Genomic DNA, 23900 nt, shown 5'->3' with positions numbered 1-23900 from the left:
GCCCCTCACCTTTGGGGAATTCCTATCCGGGGAAATTTGGTTTCAGCACTGCTATTTCTGCGATTTAAGAAAATGTAATATCGCAATAGAGGGACGCGGGTGGCGCTGCGGTCTAAACCACAGAGCCTAGGACTTGCCGATCAGAAGGTCGGTGGTTCAAATCCCTGCGATGGGGTGAGCTCCTGTTGCTCGGTCCCTGCTCCTGCCCACCTAGCAGTTCAAAAGCACGTCAAAGTGCAAGTAGATAAATAGGTACCGCTCCGGCGGGAAGGTATACGGCGTTTCCGTGCGCTGCTCTGGTTTGCCAGAAGAGGCTAAGTCATGCTGGCCACATGACCCGGAAGCTGTACGCCGGCTCCCTCGGCCAATAAAGCGAGATGAGCGCCCCAACCCCAGAGTCGGCCACGACTGGACCTAATGGTCAGGGGTCCTTTACCTATAATATCGCGATACAGGAGCAGCTTTGCCCCCAGCAAACCATTTCTTTCCGAAGAGACCACAGAAACAGAACTTCTGTGTGTGTCTATACAGTGGTACCTTGGGTTACATACACTTCAGGTTACAGACTCCGCTAACCCAGAAATACTACCTCTTTGAATTTTGCTTCAGGATGAGAACAGAAATCGTGCTCCAGTGGTACAGCGGGAGGCCCCATTAGCTAAAGTGGTGCTTCAGGTTAAGGACCTCCAGAACGAATTAAGATCTTAACCCGAGGTACCACTGTATCAGGACGGCAGCTTAAGAAAGAGACGCGCAGCCAAACTCTACAGTTCTGTGATTCCAGGAATGTGCAAAAGTGACCAGCAAGCCCGCCAAGTGAATTAATTCAGGCGCATTCGGTGCATGAAACCCCCTCGCTCGGGTGTGCCATGCACGATGGTTCCGTGTACCCCAATTCCCCCGAGGCTCATCCTATGGGCTGGCGGGTGAGCAAGCTCCTACCTCCATGGTGTAAGTCTTTCCGGACCCTGTCTGCCCGTAGGCAAAGATGCAAACGTTGTACCCATTCAGGCAGGACATGACCAGCGGCTCGATCTCCAGGAAGACCTGCAGAGGGGGCAGAGAAGGCAGAGCTGAGCGAGGGGCACCCATGCGCACGGGCACAGGCGCACAGAGGCTGTGAGGCAGAGGTCAGGAGGTGCAGTGAGGGCCGGTGAGGACGTGAGCAGCGTGTCCGTCTGTGCCGGGGGTTTTACCTGCTGCTGTGGCAACCAGGAACTCAGGCTGGGCAGCGGCTCTCTGGATGGTACCTAGACGTTGAGGGGTCACAAAGCAGCGAGGGAGGGTCAAGCTGTGCGCCAAACCAACAGGGCGCCTGGAGCCCAGGAGAAAAAGCATCCCCTCTGACCCTGACGATGATTCCCATGCACACAAACACAATGTCCTGTTCCAGAAGCGGCATCCGGGTGATGCAAAGGTGTTCCTAGCTCAACCTGGTGCCGTACCACTTACTGTATTTTTTGCTCTATAACACTCACTTTTTCCCTCCTAAAAAGTAAGGGGAAAAGTGTGTGCGTCTTATGGAGCGAATGCAGGCTGCGCAGCAATTCCAGAAGCCAGAACAGCAAGAGGAACTGCGCAGTGATCCCTCTTGCTGTTCTGGCTTCTGGGATTCAGAATATTTTTTTTCTTGTTTTCCTCCTCCAAACACTAGGTGCGTCTTATGGTCTTATAGAGCGAAAAATACTGTAATTCCCACTCCTCCTTTATAAGGAATCAGTCCACCCAACCTTCGGAACTCCTTGCCTATTGACAGCAGGCAGGCGCCTTCCCCTGGTTCTCCTCGCGTTCTGGTGTGTAATGAGAGAGGGAGGGAGGGAAACCGCCCTCTGTCTACATTCCCCATGCCACACAGGATTTTATAAAATTCAAGCTGAAAAATCCCACACGCTGCACAGGGGAGTCGTTCCAACCCACCACCCACCTCATCAGTTTGGTTGCCCTTTTCTTTTTCTCTCTTTCTTTATTTTATTAAAGATTTTCTTGATTTACAAAAGTTTTTGCAATGTCTCTCTCTCGTATTTTTTCCCCATGTAACATTTTTACACATCAGTTTGATTTGTTGAGACATTAGGAAGAAAAGGGGGAAAGAGGTGGGGGGAGAGAGATGGGGGGGTCGGGTGGCGATGTTTCTATTTTACTTAATATATGTAAGGTTTGGTGTCAGCGTTGCTTGTGCAGATCTCTGCTGTTCATTTGTGTTCCTTTGGTGGTGAGAGAGGTTGGGGTTGGCCTAGGGTATGGTTGTTCATTTGTGGTTGGCTGTGGTGGTCTTTGTTTTCGTGTGTGAGGGGGTGGGTGGGTGTTTTGGATCAGGTTAGCCAGATTGATTTGTATGCTGTCGGTGGATTCTTGTCATTGTCTTGTTGGGCTGTGTATGTGATAAAGGGGAGCCATACGGGGGCGAAGGTGTCTTCTTCCATTTCTCCCTGTGTCAGTTATCAGTTTTTCTAATAAGGCTGTTTCCCAGACTATTTGGTACCATTGGTCCATGCTTACTCCTGACAGGTCTCTCCAGTGTCTGGTTATGATGTTTCTGGCTGCTGAAAGTAGGTGGGTTATGAGTTCTTTGTGGTGTAAGCGGGCATTATTGTCTTGGAAGATGTTTAGTAAGGCCAATTCTGGGGTGCTTTCTAACCATACGAGAAATAAGTAAAATAACCAAGCAAGTACAGTGGTACCTCAGGATGCAAACGGGATCTGTTCCAGAGCCCCGTTCACATCCCGAACGGAACGCAAGACGCGCCTGCGCGTGCGCGGGTCGCATTTTGCCGCTTCCACGCATGCACACGTCATTTTGAGCATCTGCGCATGCGGGAGTGGCAAAACCCGGAACTTCCGGGTTGCTGCGGAGCGCAACTCGAACGCGCTCAACCCGAAGCACATTCAACTCGAGGTATGACTGTATTGGTTGCGCTTTTCTGAACCTTTTCAACATCCATTTCGAGGCGAGGCAACCAGAACCGGGCAGAGTATTCCAAATGCTGTTTGGCAGTGGGACAGGTGACCTCAAAAGACAGTGGCCTCCCCTTCGTCAGAGGTCAGATGGCCACTTGCTGGGGAATCCTTCAGCTTTGATTCCTGCATCACAGGGGGCTGGACTAGATGACCACCTGAGGTCCCTTCCAACCAGGCACTTCTAGGATTCCAACAGAGCCCCCCTCTTCTGGCTGCCACTCAGCACCTGCTCACCATGCTCAACTGCGAAGGCCCCGAATCCTCACCCACCCACCATGCCAAGCGCCCGGTCTCGCCGTGCCGCTTTCCGGACCAGTGGGATGCTGAGATCCTCCTCGTTTTGAGGAGGGAGAGGCGCACAGAGCATCAGACAGAGACACGCTCCGAGGGCAGGGGGTCCTCACCTCCTCCTGGGTGGCCTGCGGCAAGAAGACCTTGTCCAGCTTAAAGGTGCGCTCCTTCCCTTTGTAGGAGGCCGTGACACAGCCGTCGTCTGCTGGGTCCGCAGCCACCGGGGTCTCCACTTCCCCTCCCTGCTGTTCATCCTTGCTCAGCGGCTTCAGGCGGCACAGAACCCGGATGTTTCCTGCGGGGAAAGGTGAGATGTTTAGGTGCTGTGGGTTTAATCACAGAGCCTAGGACTTGCCGATCAGAAGGTCGGCGGTTCAAATCCCCAAAACGGAGTGAGCTCCCATTGCTCGGTCCCTGCTCCTGCCCACCTAGCAGTTCAAAAGCATGTCAAAGTGCAAGTAGATAAATAGGTACCCCTCCGGCGGGAAGGTAAACGGCGTTTCCGTGCGCTGCTCTGGTTCGCCAGAAGTGGCTTAGTCCTGCTGGCCACATGACCCGGAAGCTGTACGCTGGCTACCTCGGCCGGTAAAGTGAGATGAGCGCCGCAACCCAGAGTCGGCCACAACTGGACCTAATGGCCAGGGGTCCCTTTACCATCAGCATCACCCAGTTGTTTGCATGCATCTTTCCCACCAAACTAGGGCGATGGTGACGGTAGTAGCTGCAGTTCAAAAGTCCTGTCACAGTACAATCCGTTCCCGGCCCAATCCATTCGCCATTAACCCACAGCTCAATTGCGGCCGCCTCAGGGGTGAAGAGTGCAGCCAGAGTTGACCGAGTGATTGGAGAGGGCGAGAACAGCTGCCAGGGATCCACTGGATCCATATTCAGAGATCTTGTCTATTATTTTTTTAAACTGTTAAATTGCTCAGTAGCTTTGCTCTTTTTCAAAATAATAAATAAATTAGTTTTTCAGTTTTATAGTCAATTATCCAACAACCAACATAAAAACAAGATTCCCCCAAATCTCCTGAATTTCTCTCCTCCCCTTTGTGGGTCCTTTCATTAACCATTTCCTCCTGCATCTTTTATAATAATCCAAAATCTTTTACATCTCCATTATAGCCAAAACTCACCATTAAACTACAAGTGTTATGCCAACCCTACAAGTGATTTTAGCTGTTTGCAATGGTTTTTACGATAAATTATAAATTTCCCCCATTCCTTATTAAAATTTTGGTCTGCCAGATTTCTGATTCTTCTGGTCATTTTTGCCATTTCGGCATAATCCATCAACTTGATCTGCCATTCTTCTCTGGTCGGGACTTTGTCTTCTTTCCATTTCTGGGCCATTCACTTCCGACCAGCTGTGACCGCACAGATAAATAGTCTTTTCTGCTCCCTTGGGATTTCGGCACCTCAGAGATCTCAGTGGACTGGACCTCCACGGACGTGGGTGGGCTCCTCTTCCCTGCTGGTTCTTAAGCAGAGGTTGGGAGTCCATCTCTCTGGGATGCTGCAGCTGAGATTCTTCAACGGCCGTTTATAAAATTATCCACGGCAAGGAGAAAGCAGATGGTGCTGAATGTTGGAAGATTCAGGGCACATAAAAGGAAGTGTTTCTTCAGGAAGCACAGAGTGGAACTGTGGAACTCCCTGCCACAGATGCAGTTATGGAAAATATTAGAACACATTTCAATTTGGGCGAGCCAGATTGAATTGTGTACTGTATTTTTCGCTCCATAAGACGCACCTGACCATAAGACGCACCTAGTTTTTAGAGGGGGAATGCAAGGGAAAATATATTTTTTAAAGGGAGCGCTGATCAGAGGCTGTATGCATCCCAGGCTCTGCCCAGCACTCCCTTTCACGAGCTGCGCGGAGCGTGGTTCTTTAAAGGGAGCGTGGCGCTTGCGGGCTTTTCTGGTAGGTTGGGGAAGGGACTGATATGCTGCCCTCTGTCCCTTCCCCCACCTCCCGGAAAAGTCAGCAAGAGACGCACACTCTTTAAAGAGCTGCACCAAGCATGTGGGGGGTTTTCCCGGGAGGTGGGAGAAGGGAGTGACGGGCTGCCCTTCTCCCTCCTCGGGGAAAAGCCCCCAAGAGCCGCACACACACTCCACGCGGCTCTTTAAAGGGAGCGCTGAGCAGAGCCTCCCGCCTGCATTCGCTCCATAAGCCTCACACACATTTCCCCTTACTTTTTAGAAGGGAAAAAAGTGCGTCTTATGGAGCAAAAAATACGGTATTGTCTTTAGAAACTCACATGAGTTTGCAACTAGTTTTCAGCAAAGGGGAATGTGATGCTCTGATGCTCAGAACCTGCTTGCAGGTGACAATAAGGATGCTAAACTAGGTGGCCCATTGGCTTGATCCAGCCGGCCCTCCTTATGGTCCCTCGCCTTTTCCCCACGGCCGCCACACGCTGGTTCCTCCCCCCCTGCCCGCCCCCTGCGCCCTCCCCACTTGCGGCACCTTTCAGCTCCAGGAGCTGGTCGTGGTACTTCTTCCGCAGCTGGACTTCCCGCTGGCATCTCTCCTGCAGCAGACGGTTGGCGTGAGAGACTTCGCCGATGGCTGAGCACATCTGGGGGCGAGAGGAGAGAGAGGGTGGGATTTTGGTGCCAGCGAGGCCAGTGCCACACGCCGGGCCACAAAACCAGGAGGAAGAAGCAGTTGAGAGGGAATCTAAGGTCTAAAGTGGAAAACGACTCCGAATAAGGTACAAGGTGGGCTCAGCGTGCACAGTAAAAGAAAAGGGTTGAGTCGCTGTTTCAAAGACTGTAGTTAGATGACAGAAGGCGGTTGAGAAGAGGGTGAAACTGCCAATATATATTTTGCCTGCATTTTTTTTTGCCTATACAGTGGTACCTCAGGTTACATACGCTTCAAGTTACATACTCTTCAGGTTACAGACTCTGCTAACCCAGAAATATTACCTCGGGCTAAGAACTTTGCTTCAGGATGAGAACAGAAATCGTGCTCCGGCAGCGGGAGGCCCCATTAGCTAAAGTGGTGCTTCAGGTTAAGAACAGTTTCAGGTTAAGAACGGACCTCCAGAACGAATTAAGTACTTAACCTGAGGTACTACTGTATAGTATTATAAACACAAATGGCTCCATATACTTGTCTGTAAAGGAAAGCAACACACACACACACACACACACACACATATAAATATATATATATGGAAAAGAAGCATCAACCTGGTCTGTCAGTCTCAATCCATCGCCCCAAGCAGCTTCTGGTCCTGCTGCCCTTCTCTGCCCCATGCCGTCACGGAGACTAAAGAGGAGGGGCAGCCCAGACCCCCCCAAATACCCCTGCTTGGAGCCTCCGCTGCCACCCCTTGCCCCTGAGCCTCACCTGCTGCCGAGCCTCGTTGAGGGCTGCCTCGTAGCAGTCTGCAAAACTGCGCACCTGCCCGCGAAGGCTGCCATAGTCGGATTTCATGCCCCTGAGGAGGGGCTGGAGGGTGTCCAGGCGTTGGCGGACCCCTGGAAGGGGAAAGGAAGAGAAACATTGGCCTGCCATGTTCATAGCCTGCCCTTCCTCGGAGCCCCGTGTCGTGTTTTGAACTCGCAACAACCCTACAAGGCAGACTGGCGGGCCAAGAGAGAAGGCCACACCGGGCAAAGGCATTAAAACCAGATTTCCGGCACCCAAACCCTTATCTTCTCTAGAACCTGGATGTAGCGTGAGTGATAGCGTCGTGCAGTGGTTAGAGTATCGGACAAAGGACCTGCGAGAGAAAAGAGGTCAAAGTGGGGTTATTTTTGTTGTGTGCTTTGCGTTTTTCGTTTTGTAATTTGAATGCTGTGGACCGCCCCAAATTCTACGGATGAAGGGCAGTACACAAATCAATCAATCAATCAATCAATCAATTAAGACAAAAGGTAAAAAAGTGGTTATAGAAATGCGATGAATTTGTGAAAGATATGTGAAAGTCAGAATGAGGGAGGGAAGGAGGTTGATGCTCTTTCTGAGCAATACTTTAAGTTATGGATCTGTGTAATGAAAATGTAATGAAATATGGAAAACTCAATAAAAATTAGGTAAAAAAATAAATTAATTCACTGGGTGACCTGAGACCATCACACTCTCTCAGCATAGTCTACCTTACAGGGTTGTTGTGAGGATTAAATGAGGAAGGGGAGAACAAAATATACCTCCCAGAGTTCCTTAGAGGAACGGGTGGGATGGAAATGCAAGGAATAAATAAATATAATCCTTACCCAGTTCCCCATCTCTTGCCCAAGCCCATAGTTTGAAATGGGTTTGGGGACACACACACACCCAGCCAAGATTTTGCTCCCCATCCCAGCTACCTGCCAGCTGTTCTCGCAGGTGCCGCAGGTGTGTCTCAGAGCACTGAGAGGCTTCCCGGATCGCCTGTTCCTTCTGCGCCTCCAATTGATTGATCTCGCCCAGCAGTTCCCGACGCAGACCGGCAATCTCAAAATCATAGTCGGAGATCTGCCAGGGAGAAATCCCGCTTGAGAATCTGGGGGTTCAGGGGACACGGTGCAAGGACCACACAGCTCAGGGGGCACAGAATTGTAGCGTTGGAACAGACCCCCCCCCCCGGTAGGGTTAGCTAATGCCATAGAAGACAAAATGGGAATTCAAGGTGAGCTTAGAACAGCGGTTCTCCACCTGTGGGTCCCCAGATGTTGTTGGACTACAACTCCCATCATCCCTGAGCTCTGGCCTTGCTAGCTAGGGGTGATGGGAGTTGTAGTTCAACAACATCTGGGGACCCACAGGTTGAGAAAGGCTGGCTTAGAGCATGGGTAGGCAAACTAAGGCCTGGGGGCCGGATCTGGCCCAATCGCCGCCTAAATCCGGCCCGCATACGGTCCGGGAATCAGTGTGTTTTTACATGAGTAAAATGTGTCCTTTTATTTAAAATGCATCTCTGGGTTATTTGTGGGGCCTGCCTGGTGTTTTTACATGAGCAGAATGTGTACTTTATTTAAAATGCATCTCTGGGTTCTTTGTAAAGGTAAAGGTAAAGGGACCCCTGACCATCAGGTCCAGTCGTGGCCGACTCTGGGGTTGCTGTGCTCATCTCACTTTATTGGCCAAGGGAGCCGGCATACAGCTTCCGGGTCATGTGGCCAGCATGACTGAGCCGCTTCTGGTGAACCAGAGCAGCGCACAGAAACGCCATTTACCTTCCCGCCAGAGTGGTACCTATTTATCTACTTGCACTTTGGTGTGCTTTTTGTTATGTACTGAAGTTCTCACCCTGGGCCAGCAGGGGGATACTGTAGATAGTTATGCAAATGAAGGATCGAAAGTGACGTTCAGTGATTGGATAGTTTTAGAAAGTTGCAACAGTTGCATTGTTCTGGAGCTCTATATAAGCAGGCTGACTGAGCTCCTCAGTTCAGTTCTGTTCCAGCTTACAAATAAAGAGCTGCTTTGGAAGAATCGCCGTGTCGTCTGATATGTTTGCCCACAACCTAACATTTTTGAACTGCTAGGTTGGCAGGAGCAGGGACCGAGCAACGGGAGCTCACCCTGTCACCGGAATTCGAACCACCGACCTTCTGATCGGCAAGTCCTAGGTTCTGTGGTTTAACCCTCAGCGCCACCTGTGTCCCCTGGGTTATTTGTAGGACATAGGAATTCGTTCATTTCCCCCCAAAAAAATATAGTCAGCCCCCCACAAGGTCTGAGGGACAGTGGACCGGCCCCCTGCTGAAAAAGTTTGCTGAACCCTGCCTTAGAAGATTGGAGAACTGGTCACAAGCTAACAAAATGAATTTCAGCAGGGACAAATGTCAAGTACTTAGGCAGGAAGAACCAGATGCACAAATATAGGATGGGATAACACCTGACTTACTAGTAGCACATGTGAAAAGGACCTAGGGGTCCTGGCAGACCACAAGCTGAACATGAGTCAAGAGTGTGATGCAGCAGCAAAAAAGGCTAATGCTATTCTAGGCTACATCAACAAAAGTCTAGTGTCCAGATCAGGCATAGGCAAACTTGGGACTACAACTCCCATCATCCCTGACCACTGGTCCTGTTAGGGATGCTGTTTTGGGACTACAACTCCCATCATCCCTGACCACTGGTCCTGTTAGGGATGCTGTTTTGGGACTACAACTCCCATCATCCCTGACCACTGGTCCTGTTAGCGAGGGATGATGTTTTGGGACTACAAGTCCCATCTCCCTGACCACTAGTCCTTTTAGCGAGGGATGATGTTTTGGGACTACAAGTCCCATCTCCCTGACCACTAGTCCTTTTAGCGAGGGATGATGTTTTGGGGCTACAAGTCCCATCTCCCTGACCACTAGTCCTTTTAGCGAGGGATGATGTTTTGGGGCTACAAGTCCCATCTCCCTGACCACTAGTCCTTTTAGCGAGGGATGATGTTTTGGGACTACAACTCCCATCTCGCTGACCACTAGTCCTTTTAGCGAGGGATGATGTTTTGGGACTACAAGTCCCATCATCCCTGACCACTGATCCTGTTAGCTAGGGATGATGGGAGTTGTAGTCCCAAAACCTCTGGAAGGCCGACTTTGCCTATGCCTGGTCCAGATCAAGGGAAATAATAGTACTGCTCTGTTCTGCCTTGGTCAGGAGTCCTGCATCCAGTTCTGGGCTCCACAATTTAAGAAGGATGTTGACAAGCTGGAAGGTTTGCAGAGGAGCGCAACCAAGATGAACAAGGGTCTGGAAACCAAGCCTGATGAGGAACGGTTGAAGGAGTTGACTATGTTTAGCCTGGAACAGAGGAGACTGAGAGGAGATAGGATGGTCATATTCAGATATCGTCATCTCGTTACCTTGTGCTTCAGCCTTGCGGTCATCTCTTCGGAGCTCTGCAGTTGCTCTGCCAGCTGCTGGCATCTCTCTGCCTGGGCGTTCAGCTGCTCCATCAAGGCACGGTTCCGTTCCTCGGCCTCTGCCACAGCCTGGAGGCTACGGGGGGAGTCCACCTCCACCATCTTGGTGATATACTGCAGGGGGCGGGGGAGCTAGTCAGGGTCTGTGATGTGATAAGACCCTTCCCTCTGCAAGGTGGGGGAACGTGGACAACAGACAGGCAAAACGCAGGTAACTGGGTGTTGTCGATGTTCATCACTATTCCAGGGACGGACTTTTGCCTCCTGAGCGAGGACGGAAATGGGCACCTCCTCCTAAATATTTCTTGTTTTCACAATAATTCATTTTAGTGCAGCTGCTTTTTAGGGATCCTCTCAGCAGGTTCCCATATAAATATAGGTTTTATTATTATCTTTTTTATTTTTAAATTTACTTACATTTGGTTTTCTAAATTACAGTTCTACAATCATATATCCAACGTACAACATAAAGGCAAGATCCCCCAAAATCTTCCATCCTCCCTTTGCGGGGCCTATTGGTAAACATTTCCTCTTGCATCTTTTATGACAATCCAAATCTTTTACATCTCCGTTATATCTAGAATCTACTGTTAAACTACAAATGTTCTTCCAAACCTACTAACGGTTTTAACTGTTTACAATTTCTGAATCTTCCAGTCATCTTTGCAATTTCAACCAAAAGGTTTTATTATCTGTGCTTTTCTTCTAGAGAAAAAGGTGCTGGTACCATGTACCCCTGAATAACCCCAGAAAAAAACACATGATTGTGGGATGTGAAACACAAGAGCGGTCAAGTACAACATTCCTAGAGTGAACATGTTCACGCATGGGGAGGAATGTTTGTCTAGCCAGCAGGTAAACCTCCTGTTTCCTTCTGGGCTGGGACAGACTTCCTCTGCATGTGACTAGAGGTGGGCGTGGCCTCACCTGTGCAGGTAACGACAAAAGCACAGGGCAGGGCAGCCATCTCTCTCTCTTTGACTACATGCATCGAAGAAGCAACATCTGCTTAGCCAAAGATGCTCTCTTGGCCTCCAGCCAAGAGAGGACAAAGGGACTGTCTCCTTATAAGTTAGTTTCCAGGTGTATGTTACTTTTCTAAGCTAAGTCTGCCTTCTGGGATCTGATAGTGAATAGAATGTGAGTGAGTAAACTCTTTTTATACTTTTATAGAAGACTGTGTCGTGTCTTATCTTTTATGAGGGGATAAGGGGGAAATACCAGAACAGTTATTATAGAGGCTTTAGCGAGCCTGAGCAAACGCATCCACTGCAAATTTAAAAAGGGGAATGTTACTCTGCTAAATTGTGAACTTAATAATAATAATAATAATAATAATAATAATAATAATAATAATAATAATAATTTATTATTTATACCCCGCCCATCTGGCTGAGTTTTCCCAGCCACTCTGGGCAGCTTCCAATCGAGTATTAAAAACACAAGTTGGAAAAGGCTATTATCAAACAATATATCCTCCCCTGCATCCCTGAACATTCCCACAATGGTGATGATGGTGCCCGCCTGACCCGGCACTTTGTGCGGGGCAACGGCCCACACATCTCTAAATCTGGCACTGCCTGTTCTGTCCCTTGTCCTCCTCCTCCTCTCTTCCCCTCTCTGCCACTTCTTCTTCCTTCCTTCTCCCAGGAAACTGCCCTCCCAACAGGCCAAGTAGAGCAGAGACTTGGCCTCTCTCCTGGAGAAGAAGGGGGTCTCTTTCAGAAGCCCTGGGAGTGGCGCTTGCGGCTGGAGGATGGATGGCGGCTAACAGATTGAGGCTGAATCCTGACAAGACAGAAGTACTTTTTTGGGGGGACAGGAGATGGGCAGGTGTGGACTCCCTGGTCCTGAATGGGGCAACTGTGCCCCTGAAGAACCAGGTGTGCAGCCTGGGAGTCATTCTGGACTCACAGCTGTCCATGGAGGTACAGGTACATTCTGTGTCCAGGGCAGTTGTCCACCAGCTCCATCTGGTACACAGGATGAGACCCTCCCTGCCTGCAGACTGTCTTGCCAGAGTGGTGCATGCTCTGGTTATCTCCTGCTTGGACTACTGCCATGCGCTCTATGTGGGGCTACCTTTGAAGGTGACCCGGAAACTACAACTAATCCAGAATGCGGCAGCTAGACTGGTGACTGGGAGCGGCCACTGAGACCACATAACACTGGTCTTGAAGGACCTACACTGGCTCCCTGTATGTTTCCGAGCACAATTCAAAGTGTTGGTGCTGACCTTGAAAGCCCTAAACATCCTTGGTCCTGTATAACTGAAAGAGCATCTCCACCCCCATCGTTCTGCCCGGACGCTGAGGTCCAGCGCCGAGGGCCTTCTGGCAGTTCCCTCACTGCAAGAAGCCAAGTTACAGGGAACCAGGCAGAGGGCCTTCTCGGTGGTGGCACCCGCCCTGTGGAACACCCTCCCACCAGATGTCAAAGAGAAGAACAACTACCAGACTTTTAGAAGACATCTGAAGGCAGCCCTCTTTAGGGAAGCTTTTAATGTTTAACAGACCACTGTATTTTAATACTCTGTTGGAAGCCGCCCAGAGTGGCTGGGGAAACCCAGCCAGATGGGCAGGGTATAAATAAATCATTATTATTATTATTATTATTATTATTATTATTATTATTATTATTATTATTATCATTACTCTAGCAGCCGGAAAGGGGTCCTTGAGAGATGGGGCGGCACTCACCTGCACTTCAGGGGGGCGGCTCTTCTGCGCCTCCAGGGAGAGCTGGAGCCCTCGCAGGCGTTCGTCTAGGTGGCGCACCTCCTCCTCCTTGCGCCACTGCAGCCGGTCCATCTGCACCTCCAGGGACATCAGCTCTTCCACCTTCTGCTGCAAGGTGGCCTCCAGCTGCTGCACTTTGGTGCGGAGGTCCTCGTTCTCCTGGGAAGAGAAGTGTGGGAATGTTAAGGGAGGCAGGAGAGGATATATTGTCTATTAACATCCTTCCTAACTTGCAGTTCACACGACAAAAGGAAGATGGAGAAGAAGAGAAAAGAGAGAGAGATGGCTGCGTGCCTTGTGCTTTTGTTTTCCTTGTTTTCCTAGAGTGGACATGCAAGGGGATGTTTGGTCCAGCCAATTGAAAACTTCCTGTTTCCTCCTGGGCTGGGACATACTTCCTTTGCATGTGACTAGAGGTGGGCGTGACCTTACCTGTGCAGGTAACAAAAGCACAAGGCACGCAGCCATCTCTCTCTCTTTTTGACTTCCTCTCGTCATGGAGCAACATTTTAGGTAGAGATGCCCTGTTGTTTCAGCCAACAGAGGACAAAGAGGCTATCTCCATATGGGGAAGACTCACATGTATATATTTGTAGCTAAGTCTGCCTTCAGGGATCCATCTGTGAACTGATGATGATGTGAGTAAACTACTTTTATACATCTTAAATAAGATTGTGGCGTGTTTATTCTTTTAAGAGGGAAATAAGAGATTTTACCAGGAATCTATATTGAAAAGCTTAAACAAGCCTGCAACCAGCTACCTGCTCTGTGTTTAAATAGTAATAATAATAATAAATTTTATTTATACCCTGCCCTCCCCAGCAAAGACCGGGTCAGGGCGGCTAACACCCAATATAAAACAATTGATTGAAATACAACATTAAAAAGCAGCCTCCTTTCAGTAGAAACTCAAATCCAAAACTTTTGGGGGGAGGAAAACGTCAAAACTCTGCTGAATTATAGAACTTGCTAGCGGAAGTTAGGAAGGATATTAATAAACAATATATCCTCTGCTGCCTCCCTCAACAGTCCCAGAAAATTCAGGTCTGGAAAGGACAAAATAAGAGAGCCCCCTTAGTGCAGTGGTTAGAGTGTTGGACTAGGACCAGAGAGACCCATGTTCGAATCCCCGGGTGACCTTGGGGGCCATTTGCTGCCTCTAGGGTTGCCCTATTTCAAAAAGTAAAAACCAAGACACCCTGAAAATTGTTGCGCTTTTTTTTTTTTAAGGAAGACCCTCGCAAGGTTATTTTGGGAATTAAATGAGGGGGTGGGGAGGAAAGGGGGTCTCTCACCTTCACCAGCTGTGCAGGGGGCTGCGCGGAGACAGTGGCCAGCTGCTGCAGGAGCCCCTGGGTGATATTCAGGCTCTGCTTCAGCCCCTCGTTCTCCACCGTCAGGTTGTGGATCCGCTTCTCCGAGTCGGTCACTCCCTGGGGGGTGGGAGACAAAAAAACAGAGGGTTTCCTTTACAAAGGGAACCCCACCACCACCAGCACCACCTCTATAATTCCAGAATTATAGAACTGGGAGGGATCTCCAAGGGCATCTATCCAACCCCCTTCAATGCCGCAATCCATAGCTGTCAACATTTCCCTTTTCTTGTGAGGAATCCTATTTGGAATAAGGGAATTTCCCTTAAAAAAAGGAAAAGGTTAACCGCTATGCCGGAATCACAACAAGGGTGTGGGATGTGAAACACAAGAGCAGTCAAGGACAACATTCCTAGAGTGAACATGTTTACACATGGGGAGGAATGTTTGTCCAGCCAGCAGGTAAGCTTCCCGTTTCCTTCTGGGCTGGGACAGGCTTCCTCTGCATGTGACCAGAGGTGGGCGTGGCCTCACCTGTGCAGGTAATGACAAAAGCACAGGACAAGGCAGCCATCTCTCTCTCCCTCTTTGACTACATGCATCGAAGAAGCAACATCTGCTTAGCCAAAGATGCTCTCTTGGCTCCAGCCAAGAGAGGACAAAGGGACTGTCTCTTTATGAGATAGTTTCCAGGTGTATGTTACTTTTCTAAGCTAAGTCTGCCTTCTGGGATCCGATTGTGAACAGAATGTGAGTGAGTACAGTGGTACCTCGGGTTAAGTACTTAATTTGTTTCGGAGGTCCATACTTAACCTGAAACTGTTCTTAACCTGAAGCACCGCCCCCGCTGCGGCTCCAGAGCACAATTTTTGTTCTCATCCTGAAGCAAAGTTCTTGACCTAAAGCACTATTTCTGGGTTAGCAGAGTCTGTAACCTGAAGTGTATGTAACCTGAAGTGTATGTAACCCGAGGTACCACAGTAAACTCTTTTTATACTTTTATAGAAGACTGGTCATGTCTTATCTTTTATGAGGGAATAAGGGGAAAATACCGGAACAGTTCGGGACGCAGGTTGTGCTGTGGGTTAAACCGCAGAGCCTAGGACTCGCCAATCAGAAGGTTCATATCCCCACGACGGGGTGAGCTCCCGTTGCTCGGTCCCTGCTCCTGCCAACCTAGCAGTTCGGAAGCACGTCAAGGTGCTAGTAGATCAATAGGTACCACTCTGGCGGGAAGGTCAACGGCATTTCCGTGCGCTGCTCTGGTTCACCAGAAGCGGCTTAGTCATGCTGGCCACATGACCCGGAAGCTGTACGCCGGCTCCCTCAGCCAATAAAGCGAGATGAGCACCGCAACCCCAGAGTCGGCCACGACTGGACCTAATGGTCAGGGGTCCCTTTACCTTACCAGAACAGTTATTATAGAGGCTTTCATGAGTCTGAGCAAACGCATCCGCTGTGAGTTTAAAAAGGGGGAATGTTACTCTGCTAAATTGTGAACTTGTTAACACAAGTTGGAGAGGCTATTATCAGATAATATATCCTCTCCTGCAACCCTGAACATTCCCACAAAGCGCAATCCTGGGCAGAGGGCCATCTCACCTCTGTTTCAAAACCTCCAGAGTCCTGCACTGTTCCCCACCCCCTGCTATGGGTGCTGCCCCAATGCCCAGGCTCGGTTCTCCCCGGTCCCGAGTGCGAGGGCCACGGGGGGAAGGGGCTCCAGCTCTCCTCACCGTGCCCATGCGAAGCCGTTCCAGCTCCTCCTCGCGCTCCTGGATCTGTTGCTTCAGCCCCTGGATCTGGTGAGGAAGGAAGAAGAGGAAAGTCACCCTCCCTCTGCCCCACACTCCCTCGAACCCCACTCTTTGGGGAAAGGCAGGAAACAGACCTGCCTCATCTCGTCAGGGTCTCCTTCGCACAGGATCATAGACTTGACATCTTTCTGCAGGGCTTGCAAGACCTGGCCTTTGGTTTGGACTCGGTCTGACCCTTAGGTTTCCCTCCCCTTATGATTTATAGGCTACTTTAAAATGAGGCTGCATTTTAAATTGCATTTTAACCTGTATTTTAAATTGGTTTTTTTTGGGGGGGGGATTATGTTTTTACTGCGATTTTATTGGTATTAGCCGCCCTGAGCCCGGCTCTGGCCGGGGAGGGAGGGGTATAAAGAAAGTTTATCATTAAGAAAATTGTAAACATTTGAAAACGTTTGTAAGTTTGAATTGAAATGTTTTGTAATGTAGGAACTGATTTAGCGATAATATGGTGAAATATTATAATTTGACAACGGGTAAGTAAGTGCTTATAGAAATGCAAAGAGTATGGAAAGTTATGTGGAAGTCTGAAAATAGGGAGGGAAGGAGGTTGATGTTCTTACAGAGTAATATATTAAGTCACAGAATTATGTAACAAAATATGAATATGATTTAAGTGGAAAACTCAATAAAAATTATTTAAAAATAAATTAAAAATATTATTTATTATTATTATTGGTTTTTTTAATAAAATTGAAAAACCAATAAAAAAATTATTGTTGTTGTTGTTGTTGTTGTTGTTGTTGTTGTTGTTTTTGTTATTATTATATCAGAGAATCTCAGCGTGGTAAGGGATCCCTAAAGGTCCTCTAGACCAACCCCCTTGCAGTGCAGGGACTACAGTTCAAGAATCCCTGCCTCTCTGGGGTGCAACCAGATTGGGCAGCTGAGCAAAAAGAAGCAGAGTGCAGCCCTTGGGGCTAGTAGCCGCCAATAGTAGTAGTAGTAGTAGTAGTAATGATAATAATATTTTTTTATTTATACCCCGCCCTTCCCAGTTCAGAAAACCGGGCTCAGGGCGGCTAACAACAAATTTTAAACACTTAATTGATGCTACAAAAAACAGCATAAAATACGGTATAAAACGTGAATAACAATAAAAAAAATCAATTTAGGGGGAAAATCCATCCAATAAACATTAGATGATCACCAGGGCTAGCTGGCTAAATTAGTCCTACTTGGGCCAGCGAGGAGACCAGGGGAGAATTAGCTGTGGGGTCTCAGAGCGGGTAATCTTCATAAAAAGCGGAGGGGGAGGGAAGGAAGGGGAATAAAAGATCAGGCTAAGTTCAAATTGAAAGCCAGGTGGAATAGCTCTGTCTTACAGTCCCTGCAGAAGGAGGTTAAATCCTGCTGGGCCCTGGTCTCATGGGACAGAGCATTCCACCAGGTCGGAGCCATCACTGAGAAGGCCCTGGCCCTGGTGGAGGATAGTCTGACTTCCTTAGGGTCCGGGACCTCTGAACTATGGTTATTCATGGACCTTAAGGTCCTCTGTGGGGCAGACCAGGAGAGGCAGTCCCGTAAATACCAGGGCCCTAAGCCACAAGAGCGATGCTCGAAACAGGGTGGTGGTGCTGGGGTCCCTAATTTGGGAGTAGTAGTAATAATAATTTTATTATTTATACCATGCCCATCTGGCTGGGTTTCCCCAGCCACTCCAATAGCCCTCTCCTCCTCCAATCCTCTTTTAAAGCCACTTCAGTTGCTGGCCACCACTGACTCCAGTGGCAGGGAGTTCCGCCGTTTAACTACCTGCTGAGCAAAGAAGCCCTTTCCGTATGGGCCCCATTTCACAGCGGCCTCGGCAGCTGGCTTGGCCAGTGTTCAGGGGTGATGGGAGCCGCTGGGCACAATGGCAAAAGGTAGGCAGCGAGACCCGGCCCCTGGTGACCACCCCCAACGCCTCCCCGGCCCTCCACCTCACCTGGTGGTGGAAACTCCCAGCCAGCCGCTGCTTCTCTCTCTCCCGCACTTCCGCCTGCTGACGGAGGCCTGTCACCTCTTCTGACAGCCGGCTCCGCTCGCCCTGGAGGGTGTTGATGGACTCCACCAGCTGATGCACCCCGGGTGAGGCCACCGGGTAGAGCAGGCAGGCTGAAGGCAGCTTCACCCCTGAGACAGAGGAGGAGAAGGGATGGAGCCCCTGGAGATGCCACCGCAATGAATCTTAGGACCCCCAAAGGTCATCCAGCCCAACCTGCGGCAACGCAGGAATCTCAACGGAAGAATCCCATCCCCTCAGATGGAAGCTAATTTCGTCCAGGCTTATACATCTACTTCTGCTTCATTGACTATGCAAAAGCCTTTGACTGTGTCGACCACAGCAAGTTCTTAAAGAAATGGGAGTGCCTGATCACCTCATCTGTCTCCTGAGAAATCTCTATGTGGGACAAGAAGCTACAGTTAGAACTGGATATGGAACAACGGATTGGTTCAACATTGGGAAAGGAGTACGGCAAGGCTGTATATTGTCTCCCTGCTTATTTAACTTATATGCAGAATTCATCATGCGAAAGGCTGGGCTGGATGAATCCCAAGCCGGAATTAAGATTGCCAGAAGAAATATCAACAACCTCAGATATGCAGATGACACAACCTTGATGGCAGAAAGTTACAGATAGGTAGCCGTGTTGGTCTGCCATAGTCAAAATAAAAAAAAATCCTTCCAGTAGCACCTTAAAGACCAACTAAGTTAGTTCTTGGTATGAGCTTTCGTGTGCATGCACACTTCTTCAGATACTTCTGTTTCAGTGTATCTGAAGAAGTGTGCATGCACACGAAAGCTCATACCAAGAACTAACTTAGTTGGTCTTTAAGGTGCTACTGGAAGGATTTTTTTTATTTTGATGGCAGAAAGTGAGGAGGAATTAAAGAACCTTTTAATGAGGGCGAAAGAGGAGAGCGCAAAATATGGTCTGAAGTTCAACATCAAAAAATTAAAGATCGTGGCCGCTGGGCCCATCACCTCCTGGCAAATAGAAGGGGAAGAAATGGAGGCAGTGAGAGATTTTACTTTCTTGGGCTCCATGATCACTGCAGATGGTGACAGCAGTCACGAAATTAAAAGACGCCTGCTTCTTGGGAGAAAAGCAATGACAAACCTAGACAGCATCTTAGAAGCAGAGACATCACCTTGCCACCAAAGGTCCATATAGTAAAAGCTATGGTTTTCTCAGAAGTGATGTATGGAAGTGAGAGCTGGACCATCAAGAAGGCTGATTGTCGAAGAATGGATGCTTTTGAATTCTGGTGCTGGAGGAGACTCTTGAGAGTCCCATGGACTGCAAGAAGATCAAACCTCTCCATTCTGAAGGAAGCCAGCCTCAGAGATTCTTCTCTCGAAAATACGTGTGAGAGGCATTTGCTAATTAACAACACATGCTGGGTCCTAAAAATTGGATTGTTGAAATTATATCAATCTTTACTTCCTCGTTTGTTGCTTTTCCTATGAATCGATACAAATTGGCAGGGGAGACCTAAAGCAGCCCTGACAGGTGGCCACACAACCTGTCAATTATGTTATTTAGTTTCCTGTCAATCATGTTGCTTACAGACACACACACGTAGGAAATACAGAAGCACCTTAGATAAAAACTAGTAGAATATTGCAAAATATATAGGGGACAGAGAGGCAGATCAGTGGCCCACCCTATCCCCACCAATATTTCTCTGATGAAGATAGGAAAAGCAGGACATTTTGGGATCAAATCAGAAACCGGGATGGCTTCTGTAAATCCGGGATTGTCCCCAGAAAATAGGGACACTTGGCGGGGAGGGTGTCTGCCACCCCATTGAGGAACCTAGGGTGGATCTTCACACACAGGAAAAAACCCACTATAAATACTGTAAGTCATAAATTAAATTGTTATAACAAAATAAAAAAATCTCTATGCAAAATCACATAGAGAAGTTTTTTGCTCTACAGCGCCATCTGATGTTGCATGCTTATAATGCATTTAAAATGCTGCTTTTTCAGCTAATGTGGCTGAGTTTCTACTGTGCTTGGGGAGGGCACCTGGGCTTGATATTTTCACCCCCTCCCATTGCGAGAATCTCCTGATCTGATGGTGACTAGATGGCTGAGTGAGAGATGCAACACTCATGCAAGCCAGTAGTTCTTTAGTTTGCAGTAGCTATTAGAAATAAAAGGAGTTATGCTTCACAGCTACTTCCGCATTATTTATATTCTGCATGAGTCTGGTGCTCACAATGCAGAGTTGTGGGTCCAGTGCACTGGGACCTGTTTTCCAGGACTGGAGGGTCTCTGAAAGTGCTCCATGATCCACGAAGAAATAAAGAAAATATTAAGAATATCATATAGTAAAAGGCCAGAGGCATTCCTTTTAGGAATTTTAAATGGTGATATTCCAAAAGACAAAACTAAATTTTTCTTATACACAACGTCCGCAGCAAGAATCCTGGTGGCTAAGTATTGGAAAAGGAATCAGTTACCCACTAGAGGAGAGTGGCTATGTAAGCTCTCAGAATATTTAGAATTAGCCAAATTGATAAATATAATAAGACAAAAACAAAAAAGTGAAGTGAAAAAGGAATGGGAGTGCTTAAATGAATACCTCAAAAGTCAAGGTTCGAGGACAGAAATCTGGCTGAGTCTGGGATAACCTTGTGAAGTGAAAGGATATGAAAGAAGGATTTATATCTAGATGTTAGGATAGAGATGATCAGGAAAACAGGAGGACACAATGAGAGATAAAGGAGGTGCCGTGGGATTGGTGGAAGTCAATGTTTGTTTTTTCTTTTTAGTGTTTATATCCTTAACTTGTAAGATATGGATTTGTTTATTTTAGTTGTTGTTGCTTTTTTAGTTTTTCGAATGTTGGTTTTTGCGTGTTGTGTATTGTTCTTTTCGTGTGGTTGTTGTTGTGTGGGAAATACTAATAAAATTTATTTAATAAAAAATTTAAAAAGGAAAAAGTGCTCCAGTCGCCTAGCCCGGTCGGGGAAGAACCAGTTACTGAGCTGAGCCCAGTCGCTGCACATCGGTTGAAAGCCATACTGACATCGCTCACCTTCGTGCATCTTCTCCAGCAAGCCTTGCTGCTCAGAGATGACGCCTTCCAGGCTCTCAATGAGGCTGAGCTTGTCCTTCACCCGCTGGCGATAGGCCCTCTTCAGACCCCTCAGCTGCTTGCGGCGCCGACTCTCCTCCTTGCGCAGGCGGGAGCGATACTCGCCGGCCTGCTCTTGCAGCTGCTGCATCTGCGCATAATGCTCCAGGAAGGAGAGGAGGTGGGAGATCACCGAGAGGAGAGGCGACTCGGGAGGCTGGTGGCGGGACGGAGCAGGACCCGAGGAGGAGAGCAGGGCGGGAGACAAGAAAGGTCAGAAAAACAGCAACATATTACAGAGAATCATATAACTCCGGAGTTGGAGTGGAACCCAAATCTAGCAGGATCTGATTTCTTTCCGCAGGGCCTGTAAGACAGAGTTGTTCCGCCTGGCCTTTGGCCTGGAATCAACTTGATTCCCTTCCCCTCTTTCCTTTTCCCTTTCTCCTTCTGTGATGGAACTCCTATTTGGGGACTTCCCTGAATTTTTCTGGCCCATGTAGGACCAGTCTGGATAGTTGGCCTTGATGAAGACTTGACGTTTTCATCCCCAAAAAAGTTTTTGATTTGAGTTTCCATTGAAATGAGGCTGCATTTTAAGGTTTTAATCTTGTTTTTAAGTTCTATTTCAACCAATTTTTTTTTATATCGGTTGTTAGCTGCCCTGAGCCTGGTCTTGGTTGAGGATGGCGGGGTATAAATAAAATTTATTATTATTATTATTATTAGCTCAACCCACTGCAATGCAAGAATCACAGCTAAAGAACCTTCAACACGTGGCCAGCCAACCTCTGCTAAAAAAATTCCAATGAAGGAGAGCCCGCCACCTTCGGAGGGAATCTGTCCTACTGCCAAACAGCTCTTACCACCAGAAAGTTCCTCCTGATGTTTAGTCGGAATCTCCTTTCTTCTGACTTGAAGCTATGGGTTCGAGTCCTACCCTCCAGAGCAAGAGACAGCAAGTTTGCTCCATCTTCCATGGGACAGCCCTTCAGATATTTGAAGATGGCTATCCTATCCCCTCTTAGTCTCTGCTTTTCCTACACCCCAACTCATGTGTAGGCAAACTAAGGCCCGGGGGCTGGATCTGGCCCAATCGCCTTCTAAATCCGGCCCGCTGACGGTCCGGGAATCAGCGTGTTTTTGCATGAGTGGAATGTCTCCTTTTATTTAAAATGTATCTCTGGGTTATTTGTGAGGGCTGCCTGGTGTTTCTACATGAGTAGAATGTGTGCTTTTATTTAAAATGCATCTCTGGGTTATTTGTGGGGCATAGGAATTTATTCATATTTTTTTTCAAAATATAGTCCAGCCCCTCACAAGGTCTCAGGGACAGTGGACTAGCCTCCTGCTGAAAAAGTTTGCTGACCCCTGGTTAAAGCTATGGTTTTCCCAGTAGTGATGTATGGAAGTGAGAGCTGGACCATCAACAAGGCTGATCGCCGAAGAACTTTTGAATTCTGGTGCTGGAGGAGACTCTTGAGAGTCCCATGGACTGCAAGAAGATCCAACGTCTCCATTCTGAAGGAAATCAGCCCTGAGTGCTCACTGGAAGGACAGATCCTGAAGCTGAGGCTCCAAGACTTTGGCCACCTCATGAGAAGACTCCCTGGAAAAGACCCTGATGATGGAGGGCACAAGGAGAAGGGGACGACAGAGGACAAATCAGTTCATTTCCCCAAAAAAATATAATCCGGCCCCCTACAAGGTCTGAGGGACAGTGGACCGGCCCCCTGCTGAAGAAGTTTGCTGACCCATGTCCTAGATCCTTTCCACATGTCCTGTTGGCAAACCAGGTGTTCCCCATCTTATATTTATTTATCCATCCAATCATTCATTTTAACTCCACATTTAATTTAATGTTTTCCACAAGGCCACTTCCCCCCGTTCCAACACCGCAGAACAGAAGTGAAATGGATTTGAGGTGTGGGCACTCACCTTTCCACTGGCTGGGTCTTTTTCCCCAAGAAGGCTCTTCACGGCAGCTTCCGCCTTGAGGGACCGGAACTCAGTGAGCGGAGTCGGGGCGTCCCCCAACCCAAGGCCTTCCTCCTCTTCCTCCTCTTCCTCCGTATTGTTGCTTCTGTCGCTCTCCGAGCTGCCTGCCAAGAGAAGAGACCCCTGGCCAGGGAGAAAAAGCACCAACCGGCAGCATCCTCTCTGGGGGGTTGACCCTCCCCATCAGAAAGCCCGTTTTGTTCCTGGGTGGGGAGAGACTGTGGGGAGTGGCTGTGTCCCAACCCAAGACCCGGTCACTGAGCCCAGCAGCACAGAGTCTCTCCCAAGATATTTGGACAGCCAAACATCTGAGCTGATTCCAGAATCGCAGCACACTGGACAGGACAATTGCCCTATTCATGATGAGGATGACTCCATCCTTAAACTGTGGGGTGTGATCCATGAGAGGCAGTCAAGTACAACATTCCTTGAAATGCTAGAGAAGACAATCGAGGGAATGTTTGGTCCAGCCAGTCGAAACTTCCTGTTCCTCCTGGCTGGAGCATCCTTCCTTTTGCATGTGACTAGAGGTGGGTGTGGCCTTACCTGTCCAGGTAACGAAAGGACGAGTCATGCAGCACACCTCTCTCTTTTTGACTTCCTTCTTCGTTTGACCAGCTAGGACTGCTCTGCTAGCTCTCAGCTAGCAGAAGCACTGGGATTATTCCCCCATATGGGGTAGATCCGCATGTACATATTTGTAGCTAAGTCTGCCTTCAGGGATCCAACTGTGAACTGATGTAAGTAAACTTCTTTTATTGACTTTGAATAAGATTGTGGCGTCTTCATTCTTTTAAGAGGGATTCAGAGGGAATTGTATACAGTTATACCTTGGGTTACAGCCGCT

The 23900-nt window shown here is 48.4% G+C and overlaps 1 protein-coding gene and 1 long non-coding RNA gene across 2 annotated transcripts in view; one reads left to right on the top strand and one right to left on the bottom strand.

Moving 5' to 3' along the window:
* Positions 1–23900, bottom strand: part of KIFC2 (kinesin family member C2) — a 43395-nt gene that overhangs the window by 8265 nt on the left and 11230 nt on the right. The window contains exons 3-14 of the mRNA XM_081204464.1: positions 22994–23157; positions 21017–21272; positions 17911–18098; positions 15903–15968; positions 14149–14286; positions 12815–13012; positions 10056–10229; positions 7578–7725; positions 6616–6746; positions 5725–5836; positions 3363–3544; positions 943–1047 (exon numbers count right to left, since the gene is read on the bottom strand). Coding sequence (XP_081060590.1) covers positions 943–1047; positions 3363–3544; positions 5725–5836; positions 6616–6746; positions 7578–7725; positions 10056–10229; positions 12815–13012; positions 14149–14286; positions 15903–15968; positions 17911–18098; positions 21017–21272; positions 22994–23157 — 1862 coding nt within the window. The remainder of the gene's footprint in view (positions 1–942; positions 1048–3362; positions 3545–5724; positions 5837–6615; positions 6747–7577; positions 7726–10055; positions 10230–12814; positions 13013–14148; positions 14287–15902; positions 15969–17910; positions 18099–21016; positions 21273–22993; positions 23158–23900) is intronic.
* Positions 1607–23900, top strand: part of LOC308593200 — a 98557-nt gene continuing 76263 nt past the window's right edge. The window contains exon 1 of the long non-coding RNA XR_014010840.1: positions 1607–1654. This is a non-coding gene — a long non-coding RNA (uncharacterized lncRNA). The remainder of the gene's footprint in view (positions 1655–23900) is intronic.

This window comes from Podarcis bocagei (genome assembly GCF_964188305.1).
Source record: "Podarcis bocagei genome assembly, chromosome: 8".
Taxonomy (NCBI): Eukaryota; Metazoa; Chordata; class Lepidosauria; order Squamata; family Lacertidae; genus Podarcis; species Podarcis bocagei.
This window is presented reverse-complemented; position numbering and strand designations above follow the sequence as displayed.